The sequence below is a fragment of the Triplophysa dalaica genome, chromosome 23, assembly GCF_015846415.1.
Source record: "Triplophysa dalaica isolate WHDGS20190420 chromosome 23, ASM1584641v1, whole genome shotgun sequence".
NCBI lineage: Eukaryota > Metazoa > Chordata > Actinopteri > Cypriniformes > Nemacheilidae > Triplophysa > Triplophysa dalaica.
This window is the reverse complement of record NC_079564.1, coordinates 12,543,836-12,561,425: the sequence shown is the minus strand read 5'-3', so window position 1 is coordinate 12,561,425 and position 17,590 is coordinate 12,543,836. Positions and strand designations below refer to the sequence as shown.

Here is a 17,590-nt window from a genome sequence, read left to right as displayed (position 1 = left end):
GTGTAATTGCGTATGCAGTGCAGCGCCGCATTCTCCAGTCATGAGGTGCAGTAACTGATGGCAGATGGTGAGCGTTGGCATTTGTACCCGCCTGGCGCCCAGACTCAGTCATGGAAAGCGCTGTGTACGGCTCAAACAGCATTCACTCAACAGTTTAAATGAACCATGCAGAATCATAACCTCCCTCGAACACAAAGAGAATATGTTTGACTAATTGATTATTGTTTGCTTTAATTGTAGCAACAAGAATATTTTTTAAATGTCCTTGAGTCGTGTTAGAGACATCAGATCCGAAGCAGATGAGCAGCATATTTTCTTTTTGTCAGAGAACATCAGCTTTGAGTTGTCAGTTAGCACAGTAAATTTACAGCATGTTCATGGCTTGTCAGAGATGTGAGATAACCACAGCAGGTTGTAAAGTAAATCAAACCCTCATGTCTTTTGTCTGCTGGGTGTACACTGAGAAAGAGGTCAAACCCCAGACCAGACGCTAGAATAACAGCATGATCCAAAGTTTGAATAGAAATGTTCAATAAATCATCTTTATTCATGGCTGTTCAGATGTTCTTTATTTAGATGCCTTTTTATTTTACTCGCATTGTTCCAAATCTGTATGACTTTCTTTAGAGCAACACAAAAGTCAGAAAGTTCATACAGTTAAATTTAAAGGTGACTTACCAATGTTTGTGTGTGAAATCATTATTATGTTTCATTTTAGGTGAACTTTCGCTTTAGATTTTAATGAGTTAAAAGGACATAACAGTGGCATGACAAAAGTGAATTGCTGGGTCCCAGAAAGTGGTAGAGAATGTAAAACTGAACAGTAATTCTACTTTCTGCATCATGTCACGTGTCAGTACCGCAATGACTATCCATTGCTACAAAAGCCATTATATAATACATCAGAGATAATTCAGCATCTGTTCCAGAAATCCCATCTCACATATGCAAACACATCCTCTTGTGTTAGAATAAGGTATACATTCATAACGGCAATTCCTCTCAAAAAGAGGAGTTTATCACACTTTATATTTCTGTTTCCCCATCTCACTGATGACGCAGATGTGCTGTGAAGAGAAAGAGTCACTTTGTGAGTCAAATGATAAATAAAACATTAAAAGTAGACTGTAAAAATCAACCAGTGTTGGGACAAAAAAGGCCGATCCAGTTCCAAACCAAAATGGTTTATATTTGACCCAGCAATGGGCTAAACAACCCAGCATTTATAGACCAACAGTTGGGTTTGTCCCTTTTTGACAGAACACTTGGTTAAAATAATTGAGTGTGTCATTGAAATATGTTTCCTTGTGCTTGTCTGCAGTGCGATGTTTTTCAGCATGTTTAATGCTTTAGGGGGAGCTGCACACATGATATGAACTACTGATTAGAGTTTTCTGGGAAAGATTAATGCCAAATTTGGATGTTCACCAAGCCTTGCTAAATATATTACTGTGAAGTTCATGCATCGTGCAGATTCAGATGAACTCGAGATTCTTCCGTTATGTTATGATGTAACACAGTATACAGTAACGAGTTTTGATTATTGTTGAATGTCTTTGCATTTAAAGCTACAGTGTGTCATTTTTTGTGAAAAGTTACTGGTCCAAAATTGCTCCTTCGCAAAAGTCTGCCCCCTTCGTTCCTGTTGCTATGTCTGACAAGCTTTAGTTATCAGCCATTTATGGCAAGCCGAATTACCTTTAATCATTCTCAGGATATGATTTTTTGATATCAACAATTACATTTTTACTGGTAAAAATTATAATTCTTGATATCAAGAATGGAATTTCTACTAGTAACAATTGCTATTTTTGAAATCAGTAATTACATTTTCACTATGAAAAATGTAAAATGTAAAAGATATGCTTTGTGTCCCTGTGATGTGATGAGCGCACCTTCACCCTTCAGAGAGTTTCATTTGCAGTGACATTTTAAAGGAAAGACATTTTAAGCAATGAAGTCGTAAAGCAACGGCTGTACTATGGCAAGCCGAATCAAGAATTTCGTTTTCTTTCTTGATTCTGCTTGCCATAGTACAGCCGTTGCTTTACGACTTCATGGCTTAAAACATCTTTCCTTTAAAATGTCACTGCAAATGCTACTCTCTGAAGGCTGAAGGTGCGCTCATCACATCACAGGGACACAAAGCATATCTAGCCAGTTTGCTCATACATGTAATAATATATAAGAAACACATCAATAAGAGTAATGCCAAACTCTGTGGTCAAATTTCGTTAGTGGTTTGAAAGTCCAAAATTCTACTATCATCTGAACTCTGGACACTATCAATCTCTAAAAGGTCATGAAAGTATAAAAACAGTTGAAGAAAGTAGAATTGATGTGATTAGAGCTCTTACGTTGAGGTCTCTGAAGTATTCATTGTAGTCCAGAGCGTAACCCACCACAAAGCGATTGGGAATGATAAATCCAACATCTTTGAAGAGAAACACATGACAACACTCAGAATCACTCCACCCTGAGTGAGAAATGATCTGCTGATGATACATTCTCATTCACTGAGCAAACTCGAGTACTCACAGTCCGGGAGAGTTGCAGCCATTTGAGGAAGTCGCTTCACCAGAAGCCTGAGACACAGAAACACACCATCACACCAACTCAAATCTAAAACCTCACTCAAATCTACAAAATGTTTGTTTGGTCATGAGCGTGTCAGGGTTTTCTCCAGTCTGCTCTCACCCTGCAACTTTGACCAGCTTGGGTTGGAAGGAGTTCACATGCTGTAGAAGAGCTCTCATGGTCTTCCCTGTGTCCACTATTGCCTGCGAGGAGATCAATATTTCACTAACTTTATCCAAACTGCAATGAAACATATGTGACTGATCGTATACACTTTACAAAGAAAGCAACTAAAAATGAGTTGAGTAGAACTTGAAAATGTACTTGTGAATGTTTTCATTTGAATTCTCTCAACTTGCAATCTACACTTTCTATAAGGCACGCATATCATTTTGCTTTCTAAATAGGGAGCTCACTAGGGTAAAACAAAGCTAATGATTCAGAGAAGAATGTAAACAAATGAACTAAAAGTGAAAGTTTTGCACAAAATAACTGCAAAGTACACACAAAACATTGGGCAAGACTTTAAGAGTTAAGCAAGAGTTGATGGGGGGAAATGATAAATTCCCAGCCCTCTCAGTCAATAGAACAACACACATGTGCACATGCTATTGAGTGATCAACATGGGTGATTTCAGACTGGAAAATATCTGATGTTAAATGTGATCTGAAAGGAAAATACCTTTCCCCTGTTTTGTTTTCCAGTCAAATCCCAGACTACCCCTGAACATTGGCCATGAGAATTTTACATAACCATTAAGACAAAACAAAAATACTGAGATCACTCTTTTTCCGGTTCTTAGCTTAAATATTTTTCATAATAGTGTAATATTAAGCAAGGCCTAATCAGATAAAACTGTTATTTGTATTCTTTCAAATGTTCGTGTTTTCTTTCCCCGATAAACAAATTTTAACAACTATTTAATTAGTCTGCATTTCTCTCCGTTCCACACCCAAAATAATTACACTTGTTTCTTACCTCGACAACCAAGACATTCTGCGATTCATGTGGAAAAAAGAGAGAAGGTGTCAGAATAAAAAAAACTGTAAAAGATATTCAACCATCATCCAAGTTCAGCAGAGATGTTTAGAGAAAATCGGGATTTTATCCTCAGAAAATGATAACCACACCCTTTGTGATTGTTGTAAGTAATGTAGAGGTTTCCATAGCAAAGTACAGTCACCAAAGATCTGCCAAAGACTGAACTGTTCTCTTTTGTAAAGGAAACTTTTATGAAAAGCTTTCGCGTGGTATATCACAGTAGTCTCACCATAGAATTTCACGCACCTCAGATTATAAGAGAGGTAGATGTACAGTACAGAAGTAACTATAGAAGGGACTATAGAAAAACTTGACAATATTTTAAAACATGACTTCCCATTTAACATGTACGAGAAATCATTTCTTTTTAGAATAAAGCATCTGCATTCCTTTGAAACGAAAACATTTGCATTCTCAAGAGCTTTACAATTATATAATATATAATTATTTACGGTAGCAGCTATTCTGCGAAGTGTTGAGTGAAAAATTATAAAGCAATTACATAGAATAGAAATTGATTCATATCTTTACTTTAGCTCATAAAAAAGGGCAAGAGTCATATCCTTAATATTATCTAATGCATGAAACTGTAATACTCAAATTGCAATAATTTGTAATATAACACGAAAAGAATGGAAAAGCAAGCAACAAACAAGCAACAAACAAGTCCTGGTAGATCAGAAAAGTCCCCATCCTTCTTCTCAAAAAGTGACTCTGAGCAGAATACAATGATGTGTTTTGTTGTTAAAAACCGCAGACATATCCCCAACATTTTAGAAGAACCTTGTCTTATAGATACATAATAAATGAATCGGACTCTGTAGTGTGTACTGTAGTGTGCACTTCTAACATACAGTATTAAGGGGCCGTAGTGGCCTAATGGTTAGAGTCTCGGACTTGCAACTGAAACGTTGCTGATTCGAGCCTATGTACCAGTAGGGATTGTAGGGGGGGGGGGTGAATGATCACAGCGCACCTCCACCTTCAATACCACGGATGAGACTCTAGGCTCACCGTTCCCTCAGCTGCTCCCCGGGTGCTGCACCAATGGCTGCTCACTGCTTTGGTTGTGTGTGTTACTCACTGCTGTGTGTGTGCATCTGGATGGGTTAAATGCAGAGCCCAAATTTTGAGTATGGAACACAATACTTGGCCTCTCATCACTTTCTTTTTCAATTTGTGTGTGTGTTAAGAATCTGTGGAAGTTTATAAATGACACGTTGAAACAGATTAAGACTAGCTTTACTGTCATACTGAAAGTCAGCGCATCATTTACTTCCTAACCCATTACTGACAGAGGAATATGAAGCATGTTTCACTGAATCAATGTGAAACAAAATCTTAAAATAACATGTTTTTAAATGCCAGCTCATGTGAACAGAATTAACAAACTGGTTCATTCTGATACCTTTCCTTTCAGCACAGAGAGGTCCTCGGGTCCAATAATTTGCAGGTCTTCAGTAGATTGATCATTCTGTAAAAACACAGTGTTTAAAGTCCTCTGCTATGGGTCTGACAGCACATACTGTATGATTTTACAAGACACAATCGAGCACTGTACACCAGTGAGACACAAGCTACTCTTTGTCTGTTGAGATAAATGGGTCACGTCCTCTGCTCGGGGTCAAGTTATTTCTCTGTGAAGGGGTGAAGTGGTTCTTCAATGCTTGAGATGAAGGTTTAGTAATAAAAATAGATTTCTGGCACAGAGGAGAGACACCTAACAATATCTACTTTGCCCACCTTTATGACTAGTTTTGGCAGTTTTTAATTGCACCCTTCCACAGTAAATGTTTGAGGAGACTTCATAAATCGTGGTATGGTGAAAAGCAATACAATTTTATCATTGACACATTAATGTTCAATGAGAGAGCCTGTTTTAAGAAAGTACTTCAATGGCGCCATGTCTATATTAACTAGATTTAAAAGATACTTTTTACATTTACTTTGCATTAACGAAATAGTTCACAAAAAGGTAATAAAAACTCTCTAATAGTTTAAACACAAGTGTCGTGGTTGTTATTTTACAGCACTAGAGCGCCCCCTGCAGCTTACAGCTACACTTGAACATTTACAATCTTTCAAAATATCAAATTTATTTGTGACCCTGGACGACAAATCCAGTCTTATTGGTCAATTTTTCGAAATTGAGATTTTGACAATCTGAAAGCTGAATAAATAAAATGTATATTGATGTATGAGTTGTTAGAATAGGACAATATCTGGCTGGGATACAACAGTTTAAAACTCACGAATCTGAGGCTGCAAAAAAAATGAATATTGAGAAAATTCCCTTTGAAGTTGTTAATCAAGGGTACTGTGGCAGGCCATCCACTTACTAAAATAAAGTTTGTATATATTTAAGGTATGAAATTTACAAATTATCTTCCTGGAACATGATCTTTACTTAATATCCTAATGATTTTGGGCATAAAAGAAAAATCTATCATTTTGACCCATACAATGTATTTTTGTCTTGTACTAAAAATGTTCCCTTGCTACTTAAGACTGGTTTTGTGGCCTGGGGTCACATTAGTGTTAAGGTTTGCACTGAGCAACATGACTGGGTTGAATTGTTTTAGTGTGTGATCAATGTGAAAGATTTCGGTATCATCTCACCATATAGCTCTTAAAGCGGATGAACTCAACTCTGGTGGTCAGACTTCTGTTAGTGCTGTGGCTCTGAGCTTTGATGGACTCCACCAGGTCACAACAGAATTTATATCCTCCCTTCAGAACGCACAGGACCATCATGTCACCATGTCCAATGTCTTCAAGAATGTCTCTGGCCAGACACTCAATCCTAACAAATCAAGTTAAAATGTCAAGAACTGTGTGAACGTCATGTGAATGTTGTTTAACGGTCACATGAACTGAATGTGCAGTGTGGCAGCCCGCATTTGTCTAGAACCTGATCACAAGTCATGAAACTAAACACATTTTCAAACAAATAACTTAATAGTGTCAGTTGCTGCTTGCAAACAATTTATAACAATATCACAAAAAAATCTAAAAATAATAAAAGAAAAGAAAAAAATATATATTTATATCAGAAACTATTTATATGCATTAAAACATACATAAATAGATACATACATGCGGAAAATATATTATAATTATATCAGATTATATTTGTTACTGGATCGTAAGGCAAAATGGGGACAGAAAAATATTTCAATATTAACTTTACATCAATTCTTTCATTTATGTCTATTTTATTTCTCCTCATCGAAAGTCAATATTTAAAGAGTGTTACCTGTTCATGATGACTCCATGAGGAATGTACACACACTCCAGGTCACCTTGATAATGCTCAGGATAATTGAACAACTCTACACTGTAACCTGGCCAGTCGTCATTAATCTACATTATTACCAAAAATCAAATAAACATGAGCAAAACATTCCAATTACAACTGTAATGAATAGAATCAATGTGACATATATTTACCTCAACGGCTTGTTTATTCCTCTGCTCATCTGCCATATCAGTGCTCATACGGTGAAAAGGGAATAAAGTGGGATTTCCGAGCAAGAGGAGGAACTGTGTGTGTCTCCGCCCTCACGCAATGTCTCCAAGCCTTCTTTTATTATTGAAATATTGTAATATTTTCATGAAGGTTTGGCATATTTACAAATTTCTCAGTATCAATGTTAATGAAATGTGTACAGTTATGAGCAAACTAGATGTAGCATGGAAAGACGAAACAATTTAAAAACCTCTCTCATAGATTCCATGTAGTGTTATGTAATGTATGCTGAATTGGATAATTGAAGTCACACTGAAGTCATTAATATACAACAGACACAAGAGAATTCTCTCACAAAACATAGATTAAATAAAGCACACGCTAGTGCTCCTCTGAATTTGGACACAAATATTCTAAACAAATGACCTGCAGGAAAATGCTTTGCTATGCCAATGCTAGAATGTAGAAATGTTTCCCACTACAAAGAATCTTTTGTGCACAAGAAAGGTTTTGTGAATGATGTTAAAGGGTTTGTAACCAAAGCCTAAAGTCTGACAAAGAACCGTTAGTTTTAAGAGTGAAGTAATGTTTGCTTTACAAAGAACCGCTGACAAAAAGATAAAACATAAATGAAACAATATTATAATGACTCAACATAAAAATATTTTTTCAATTGAACAGAAAACTGTTTATACTGTTTGGGCAGATCATTTTAAAACAGCTAATAGCACAATCACAATAACATTGAATATAATTTAATGTATATAATGAATATATTTTTGCAACAAAGACTTCCACTCATGGTTTAATCTACAATGATCTTTATTCTTTTCAAATCAAACATTAAGTTGTGTAAGGCTTTCCTTGAGTCTTTTCGATTGATATATTGCCATTTTTTAGACGAAACAACACGTCAAAAATGCAATGGCAGTTTAACATATATTTTGACTCTCAGTCAGACATACAGAAGCTCTCAACCAAAACAACATCACACTCCATGGTTAGCAATGTAGATGGTTTTGTGTCGCTCAATCAGGTCAATGTCTCTCTCCAGCTGCTTCATTTCCAGCTCCAGGCGCTCTTTTTTGTATTTTTTGGGGGTTGTGTCTGTGACAACAGAGAGGCCTTGATACTGGTGAAGAAGATCTTCCCAGTTCTTCTTCAGTGCCTGTAAACATGTCATTAAATATCAAGTTTTCATTTGGCAATTACGCCTCCTTACAGAAAATAATTCACAAGCAAAGACTTGATTTTTCCGTTTACCTGCAGGATTTTGTGGCGTTCGGGGTCAGACAGCTGTTTCAGAGCTCCATCTCCCATGTGATCTTTCACATAGTTGTTGAATTCCTTCTGAGCCTTCCTCACATCGTCTCTGCGCTGTAGCAGATACTGCGGAGTTTGACCATAATCCTGACAACAAAGACATTTATCGGCTTTATCATTTACAGTATGTTTATGTTACAGTCAGATGGGGAAAAAAATCACAAAAGTACAATACAACTAATACTTTACAACGTTACTCTTGCGATAGTGAGAGGAGTTAAGGTGTGTTCGTTCACGGCATTTTTGTGATGGATGTTGTATAAATGGTGGATATAACACTGGATTTGCAGATCGTTTGATATTGATTAATGGAGCGGTTCCAGCCCTTAAAGGTGCCGGACATGAACCGCAAGCGGTAAGTGAAACTGAGTCATATGTCTGTGTTTTGTTGTCTGTGTCGTCTGTGTTTTGTCAGATGTTTGAAGGGGGCGGTACTTTAACAGGTTCAACTGGGAACGTACAAGGTGTACCTAATAAAGTGGCTTTGAGTGTGTGTATAGATACTGTATATCTACGTTCTGAGAACAAATGTAAAATTAGTAATTTTGTTTATAGGATTACACAAATGTAAAGTACATTAACAGTTCCCCATAACTGACAACACATCTCTCACCTTCTTCTTTATGTATTTGGGGACAAGACCTGAATTTTCCAGGATTTGTTTGTCTCCCTTCTTGGTATCAGCATAAGTGGGCCGTGGTTTCCTAGGGACTGCCATGATGTTCTCAATGGCGTTGGTTTGAATAAAGTTCTTGTTGCTTTCGACACCCATGAGTGGCTTGTCTGTTCGTGCAGGGACTGCTGGTTTATTACATGTCACGTCTTCATATTGAAAGGATTTCTCTGTAACAATAACAAACAAAAAGTATTTAGTGTCATGGGACTCTACATCTCTGCATTTGAAATAACAACAAATGATTAAAAAAAACAAAAACATCTACAAGTACGAATATGATATGAAAATGTATCTCAAATTACAAGTCATTTATTAATAAATAAACAACGAAAACAGTACATACTCTCAGGGAGTTTAGGTTCTTTGGAGCGTTTAAGTAGATATTTCTCTGGAGATGGTATATCCATTTGTGCTGGACCCATTGTTTTATTGGAGGCTTTATTCGTGTCTTTCTCCAGCTTCACTTGCTCTCTAAACTTTGACATGTACCTGAAGACCAGAGAAAAAGACAAATGACTTTGAAAAAGGTTACATTTCAAACACTCAAAAGTCAGAAAATTAGTTTTGGCTCAATGACAGTCAGTTAAAATACAGAAATATCATTTATAAAGGGCGCTAGATGTTATGGATGATATTATAGAGAACAGTCAAGAGATAATGACAGTCATATAAGATATTTATATCGGTTATTGTTTTGATATTTTCATGTATGTAAGAAACATTTCATAAACGAAATTATGAAATGTGAAAACATCATTCTTTATTATCCTACTTTAATGTTTTTTTTCTATGCATTATTCTATCAGTAGGCTACTGTTTGTTTGTTCCCTGACAATTTATCTCACGTAATGTTGTTTTTACCCAAATCAGACCATGAATCTGTCAGCTACCCTTAAAAACATCACACGAACCATAAACTACCATTTAAATCTTGAAACAGGTAAAATAGTGGATGACAAGAGAAGTCAAATGCGTCTCTACCTGGGCGATTTGATGATTTTGTCTTCCTCTCTGGGAATGAGATTATAGATGCTCTCTGGTGGACAGATAATGTCACTCATGATGACTGGTATAGAACAAAAAACAATAAAAGAAACCGAGATAATACAAACTACAGGTCGTTTTTACACTGTGTTTTATGAGTTGAGCGATGGCCGATAGACTCAGTGGTGTTTATCAACCGTCTCTATAGCAACCGCTGTCTAGCAACATTAAACAGGTTCCCTTTAAATGTACTTTTTCGTCAAATCGTCAAATGATGATAACATGCGGTCTATTCCAATACATAAGTTAATAAAGAAATTAATAAGATTTGATCGGTTTAATGCAGTGTAGGAAACAAAAAAAACGCAATTTGAAATTGTCCCTTCGCTGTTGCTGTACTGACGCGCTTTGTTTACACCGTACATGCTGGGAATCTCGATCTTAGCGTGTAGATAAAAAACGTTCTGGTTTAATTATTGTCTGTCTTTTAAACTCAAAAGATTGCGCAACAGGTCTATGTGCGAAACGTCTGTGTACATATTTTGTATTTTAACTGTTACGTGAATACAAAGTATTACCGTATCCAAGGTACTCACGATGCATGTATACTATATCCTACATACAATACTGTTTCTATATTTATTATTTTCAAACATTTAATGTTTTGTAGTTCATTGTCAGTACAATTATAATGAACAACTTGTGTGTGTTAAATCAAAATAAACTGCCACATTATGTCCAGCTATAAATTGATTTAAGATTTAATTTGCATACCATATGACAATTCAATGAATACATGTCGAAGTCATATTACTGTGTTATTATATGGTTTAATTATAATATATTTCATACATTTAATTTGATTATTTTTCAACTTTCCAGATTTTGTAATCCTTTACTGTCCAAGATGAACTCTGCGAATTTCTCTCAGCTGTTGGCCAAAGTAGGAAATCCGAGGGCTCGCCTGTCACTTCTTCCACTTGGGTCTTTGTACGTTACCATACGTAAAGCGTGGCTATCAAATAAAATCTCTAAACCTCACAAAAGGAACATTCTTCTGATGGGTCCTCCAGGAGCAGGAAAGACCAGTGTGGGCCGGATTGTGGGACGCAGTCTAAGAATGCCTGTTATTGATATTGATGATGATGTCCTGGAAAGGACATGGGGAATGAGTGTAGCGGACAAACTCTCTGAGGTGGGTGGAGATCGTTTTATTGAAGAAGAAGGTAAAGCCGTATGTGGATTAACTGCTACAGGAAGTGTCATCTCTCTTACTGGCTCAAATCCACTGCATCCGGATGCTATGCAGTATCTGAAACGCTCTGGACTGGTTGTGTACCTGGATGTCGAAACGGAGGATATCATGCAGAGACTCTCCAGAATGAAGGTGAATAGGATTGTGGGACAGGATGCCGGCATTTCTATGCGAGAGATATTACAATACCGGAAACAGTTTTATGAGAAATGGCTTGATTCACGAGTACTTTGTGGACCAGGAGACTCCGTGGAGGACGTGGCAAGAAAAGTGCTCAGGACTCTGAGTAGATACGAGGACTCCGAATCGGAGACGTTTATCTCAACAAGGAGTGAGCCTTCAAGTAGAAATGATCCTAAATTCTTCAGTGATGTTGTTGTAGAAGGTCTCGCGCCAGACGGAGGGCTTTATGTGCCGAAGAATGGATTTCCCAAATTAGATAAATCAGAATGGTTGAGAATAGCCAACATGTCATATGCTATGAGAGGCGTGGCTATACTGGAAAACTGTATTCATCCTATGGATTTGTCCCCGGTAGAACTGAGCACGATGGTGCATCGTGCCTACCGGCAAAACTTTGCCAGTCCATCAGTGGTACCTCTGAAACACCTCACAGAGAATCAATATGTTCTTGAACTTTTTCACGGCCCCACTGCCTCTTTTAGATTAGATTAGATTAGATTCAACTTTATTGTCATTACACATATACAGGTACAGTGTAACGAAATGTAGTTTAGGTCTAACCAGAAGTGCAATTAGCAAGTGCAGATATACAGTGTGAATAAATACAGAATACAATATTAGGAAAATAATTTACGATGGGCATGTACTATGAAAATATGACAATCGGTATGTACTATGAACAATATATACAGAAGGCTATATACTGTGAACATTAATGTACAGGAGGTTATGAACAGATAACAATATAGACTATACAATAGTGCAAGTGACTTGAGTGTGCATTAGTTACAGACATTAGCTATTAAAGTTACAGTGCAGTAGATGAGTTAATGTGGTTATTAAAGGTACGGTGCAATACATGAGTAGATGCAGATATACAGTTACAGTGCAGTAGATGAGTTAATGCAGTTATTAAAGTTACAGTGCAGTAGATGAGTTAATGTGGTTATTAAAGGTACGGTGCAATACATGAGTAGATGCAGATATACAGTCACAGTGCAGTAGATGAGTTAAAGCAGTTATTGAAGTTATAGTGCAATAGATGAGTAGATGCAGTTAGTTATGCGATAGATGCAATAGATGAGTTACAGTGCAGTAGGTGAGTTAGTGCAGTTATTAAAGTTACAGTGCAGTAGATGAGTTAATGCAGTTATGAAAGTAGTCCATTAGTGCAAATGAGCATTCAGTGTAATGTTCCTGGTGTGCAAGTGAGCAGTATAGAGTGCAAATGATGCGTGTAAACAGTCCGGTAGAGCAGATACATGAAGTACTGGTATGTACAGTTCCGTCATGCATGGCAGCCCTGTAGTGCAATGTAAACATTGTAATAGCAGCATTAAGTTAAAGTTATGAGAGGTAGTGAAATCAGTGGGGAGCAGAGTTCAATAATGAAACAGCTCTGGGAAAAAAGCTGTTTCCTAGTCTGCTGGTTCTTGCCCGGAGGCACCTGAAGCGCCTACCGGAAGGCAGGAGAGTAAACAGTCTATGAGCGGGGTGAGAGGAGTCCTTGAGAATGCTGCGAGCTCGACGCAGACAGCGTTTCTTCTGGATGTCCTCAATGGAAGGGAGTGTAGTTCCTGTGATGCGCTGGGCTGTTTTCACCACCCGCTGCAGTGCCTTGCGCTCAGCAACAGAACAGTTCCCGTACCAGACTGTGACACAGTTGGTCAGGATGCTCTCTATCGTGCAGCGATAGAAGTTCACCAGGATAGTTGAAGACAGTTGGTTCTTCTTCAGTGTCCTAAGAAAGAAGAGACGCTGGTGAGCCTTCTTGACCAGGCATGAGGTGTTGGTGGTCCAGGAAAGGTCCTCCGAAATGTGGGTCCCCAGGAACTTAAAACTGGAAACACGTTCAACAGCCGTCCCGTTAATGTGGATGGGGTCGTGTGTGCCTCCTTTCGCCTTCCTGAAGTCCACGATGATCTCCTTTGTCTTTGAAGTGTTAAGGAGCAGGTTGTTGTTTGAGCACCATGTGGCCAGGTGCCGTACCTCCTCCCTGTAAGCAGTCTCATCGTTGTTGCTGATGAGACCAATCACTGTTGTATCGTCTGCAAACTTGATGAGGGAGTTAGATCCATTCACAGGCCTGCAGTCGAGTGTGAAAAGGGAGTAGAGAAAGGGGCTCAGTACGCAGCCCTGTGGTACACCAGTGTTGAGGGTGGTTGTGGTGGAGCAGATGTTGCCTAACCTAACAAGCTGAGGCCTGTTCGTCAGGAAATCCATAATCCAGTTGCAGGTTGTATTGTTAATGCCTAGGTTTCCAAGTTTGATGATTAGCTTGGAAGGGATGACGGTATTGAATGCAGAGCTGAAGTCTACAAACAGCATGCGTGCATAAGTGTCCTTATTGTCCAGGTGTGTGAGCACGGAGTGCAGCGCCATGGACACTGCATCATCTGTGCTCCTATTGCTACGGTAGGCAAATTGGTATGGATCCAGTGTGGATGGTAAACAGTCTTTTAGGTGTGACAGGACCAGCCGCTCAAAGCACTTCATAACAATGGGTGTGAGTGCTACAGGGCGGTAGTCGTTCAGGCATGTCGGGCTGGAATGTTTTGGAATGGGCACAATGGAGGTGGATTTGAAACATGCTGGAACCACTGCTTGGGCGAGGGACAGGTTGAAGATGTCCGTGAAGACCCCAGCGAGCTGCTCCGCACATGCCCTGAGTACGCGACCAGGGATGCCGTCAGGGCCAGCAGCCTTGCGCGCATTTATCCGGCTTAGTGCAGTAAAAACATCTGTGGAATTTACTGTGATGATTGGGTGGTCGGTGGAAGGTGTGAGCCTGGTGGCGGGTTCCTTATTGTCTCTCTCAAAGCGTGCATAAAAGTCATTAAGCTCGTTCAGAAAGGCAGCATCTGTGGTTATGGGGATGGAGTGGTTGGGTTTATAGTCACTAATGGCCTGGATGCCCTGCCACATGCGTCGAGGGTCAGAATTGGTAAAATGCTCCTCTAGCTTCAACTTGTAGCAGTGCTTGGCCTTTTTGATGCCCCTCTTCAGATTTGCCCTGGAAGTACTATAGGCCTGTGCATCACCTGATCTGAAGGCGGTGTTGCGTGCTTTCAACAGGAGGCGCACTTCCTTGTTCATCCATGGCTTCTGATTAGGGTATATGGTGATCTGCTTTTGAGTTGTGACACTATCAATGGTGGTATTGATGTAGTCCAATACAGAGGAGGTGTAGCTGTCAATGTCCGTGTGAGAGCCACTGGTGGCCTGAGAAGCAAACATACTCCAGTCTGTGTGTAGAAACCTTTCCTGGAGTGTGAAGTCTGCCCCCGCAGGCCACACCTTGATGGTCTTCATTGATGGCTTCACACGATTAATGAGAGGTGAATACTTGGGGGTGAGCAACAAAGAAAGGTGATCAGATTGACCTAGGTGGGGGAGGGGGGTTGCGGTGTAAGCTTCAGCCATGTTTGTATAGACATGATCTAAAGTTGTGTTTCCTCTTGTGTGGCAGGAAACATGCTGGTGAAATTTAGGGAGCACTGTCTTTAAGTTTGAGTGATTAAAATCTCCCGCAACAATAAATGCAGCCTCCGGGTGAGCAGTCTGTTGTTTACTGATGGCTGCATGTAGTTCTTTCATAGCAAGCTTGGCATCAGCATCCGGTGGAATATAAGCTGCCGTTATAATGGTTGAAGTGAATTCCCGTGGCAGATAAAACGGTCTACATTTAACCATGAGAAACTCAAGGTTAGCCGAGCAGTGTCTCCCGACAATAACAGAGTTCGTGCACCAAGCTTTATTGACATAAATGCACAGTCCACCTCCTCTTGTCTTACCGGATTCCTCTGCCGTTCTATCCGCCCGGTGTGTGTTGTAGCCCGCTAACTCAATAGCGTTGTCCGGTATGCCGCTGTGTAGCCATGTTTCCGTGAAGATTATGACATTGCAGTTCAAAAGTCTTTTGTTGTTGATGATGCGGAGTCGAATCTCATCCATTTTGTTCACTAATGATCGTACATTAGCAAGGAAAATGCTGGGTAAAGAGAGCCGGTGTGGTGTTAGCGTTAGCTTAGCTCTTAGCCCACCGCGTTTTCCCCGCCTCTGTTTACGATCTCGACGCCGCCGGCGAGCACTTCCGCCGGGCCGTGTGGGGTGCGTAGCATCGGAGGTTTTGACGATCTCAGGGACGAGTTGAATGTTACTGATATAACTTCCGGGAATGCGCAAACCGATATCCAAAAGCTCATGCCGGGTGTACGTTGTGAATGCACAACTGTTCTTAACGAACAGGCCCGAGATGAGCAAGAAAAACACTATATAATTGCTAAAACTGGAGAGACGCTGAGCCTCGCGATGTTCACGCGCCGCCATCTTGGTCTATGAATTTTTTAAGGACTTAGCGCTGCAGTTAATGCCACAACTCTTTGCTCACTGCCTTCCGCAAATGTGCAACTACCTCATTCTGGTGGCCACATCTGGAGATACCGGGAGCGCTGTGCTAAACGGATTCAGTAATCTTAAAGCCACCGACCAGGAGAGGATAGGAGTCCTTGTTTTTTTCCCTGAGAATGGTGTGAGTGAAATCCAAAAAGTGCAGATGACCGGATTTCAACAGGGCAATGCCAGATCCATCAGTGTTTTATCTGACTTTGACTTCTGTCAGAGGACCATTAAGCGTATGTTTGGGGACTCAAGCTTGACGGGACACATAGCTGTAGAATATGCTACGATCCTCAGTACCGCAAACTCAATCAACTGGGCACGATTGCTACCGCAGGTGGTGTATCACTGCTCGGCCTACATGGACTTGCTTAAAAACGGAGTGCTGACGTTTGGTGAACCTATCGATGTTTGCATCCCCACTGGAAATTTTGGCAATGCCATGTCAGCCCTATACGCAAAACAGATGGGAATCCCAATACGGAAGGTAATATGTGCATCCAACGGTAACCGTGTCATATCTGACTTTATCAATTACGGGGAGTATGACCTTCGAGACAGAAAGTTGTTTGTTTCAAGCTCTCCTGCTATTGATATTCTTAAGTCCTCCAACCTTGAGAGATTTATCCATCTCGCATCCGGTGGGGATGGCAATCTTGTGAGAGACCTGTTCTTCAAGCAGGAGAGAGATCAGTTTTTTAAAGTGTCAGAGGCTTTACTGCAGGAGATAAAAATGGACGTTCAAGCAGGCTGGTGCTCTGAAGACGACTGTTTGAGAGCCATTCACGAGGTGCACACGAAAACAGGTTACCTAATGGATACACACACAGCGGTTGGCAAAGTGGTGGCCAGCCGCATACATGACAAAACATGTCCGCTTGTGATATGCTCAACAGCACACCCTGGGAAATTTGCCCCAGTTGTGTTAAAAGCCCTCCAGTGTCAAAATATCCCAAAGGACCCTACTGAGCAGCAGTATAAACTCTGTGCCATTGGAGGCCAAGAACACATGCATGAAGGTCTGTTGAATTGTCTGAGAAACAGCAGAGATGATCCATATAAAACGTGTCCAGCTGACTTTAATGTGCTGTCAGAAGAAGTAGAAACGATGTTACAAGACTCCTTTATGAAAGTGCATTAAGAAGACCCACAATGCATTAGATAGTAACACCAAACATTGGTAAGACCTGTGCCAAAATGGTGGCATTTGGTGAAGTCAACAAGACTGTTGAGTGTCCCATTTGCGATTTTAAAACTGCGCTCGAAATCTGTTCGCTCTCAATATGTATTTTTGTAATGCAGACTCAAAGATATTATAATACTGCATATCCTTTTGCCCACAGCAAAGTGTCATGAAATGCAAAGTCCATATTGGTTAAATAACATTTACAGCATTGTTGTATAAGTGTTTAAAAAAAAAAAAAGAATGCAGTTCTTGCACAGTATTTTGAAAAATAAATGATTCAAACTGTAACGTCTTGTTTTAAGTCCCATTCTCATTGGTACAACATCGAAATACTTCTAACATTTTTAAAAACGTAATAACAAAGCCCCCATGTTTCTTTCGGTTTTGACATTAAAATACTTTATTATACAATAATGTTGTTCTAAATATTACAGTATAGTGCCAAATTACTATCAAAATTGTCTTGTTCCACATGCAAATGTTTGTGAAATAGGATG

General features: G+C 39.5%; 4 protein-coding genes across 4 annotated transcripts in view; 2 read left to right on the top strand and 2 right to left on the bottom strand.

The window, feature by feature from the left end:
* LOC130413227 (meprin A subunit beta-like) overlaps positions 1–17,590 on the top strand; it is a 54,162-nt gene that overhangs the window by 8,858 nt on the left and 27,714 nt on the right. The gene's annotated exons all lie outside the window — the stretch shown is intronic.
* Positions 553–7,131, bottom strand: prtfdc1a (phosphoribosyl transferase domain containing 1a). The gene is made up of 9 exons (XM_056738292.1): positions 7,070–7,131; positions 6,876–6,982; positions 6,239–6,422; positions 5,028–5,093; positions 3,557–3,574; positions 2,698–2,780; positions 2,539–2,585; positions 2,358–2,434; positions 553–1,067 (listed from the first exon to the last, which is right to left on the bottom strand). Exons 1-9 carry the CDS (start codon positions 7,115–7,117, stop codon positions 1,020–1,022), a joined length of 678 nt encoding a protein of 225 aa, XP_056594270.1. The 5' UTR covers positions 7,118–7,131; the 3' UTR covers positions 553–1,019.
* Positions 7,893–10,263, bottom strand: enkur (enkurin, TRPC channel interacting protein). Its single transcript, XM_056738291.1, has 5 exons — positions 10,069–10,263; positions 9,431–9,576; positions 9,025–9,254; positions 8,352–8,498; positions 7,893–8,256 (listed from the first exon to the last, which is right to left on the bottom strand). The coding sequence occupies exons 1-5, from the start codon at positions 10,146–10,148 to the stop codon at positions 8,077–8,079; spliced, it is 783 nt and encodes a 260-aa protein (XP_056594269.1). The 5' UTR covers positions 10,149–10,263; the 3' UTR covers positions 7,893–8,076.
* Positions 10,526–17,342, top strand: LOC130413231 (threonine synthase-like 1). Its single transcript, XM_056738293.1, has 3 exons — positions 10,526–10,659; positions 10,954–11,985; positions 15,854–17,342. Exons 2-3 carry the CDS (start codon positions 10,979–10,981, stop codon positions 17,046–17,048), a joined length of 2,202 nt encoding a protein of 733 aa, XP_056594271.1. The 5' UTR covers positions 10,526–10,659; positions 10,954–10,978; the 3' UTR covers positions 17,049–17,342.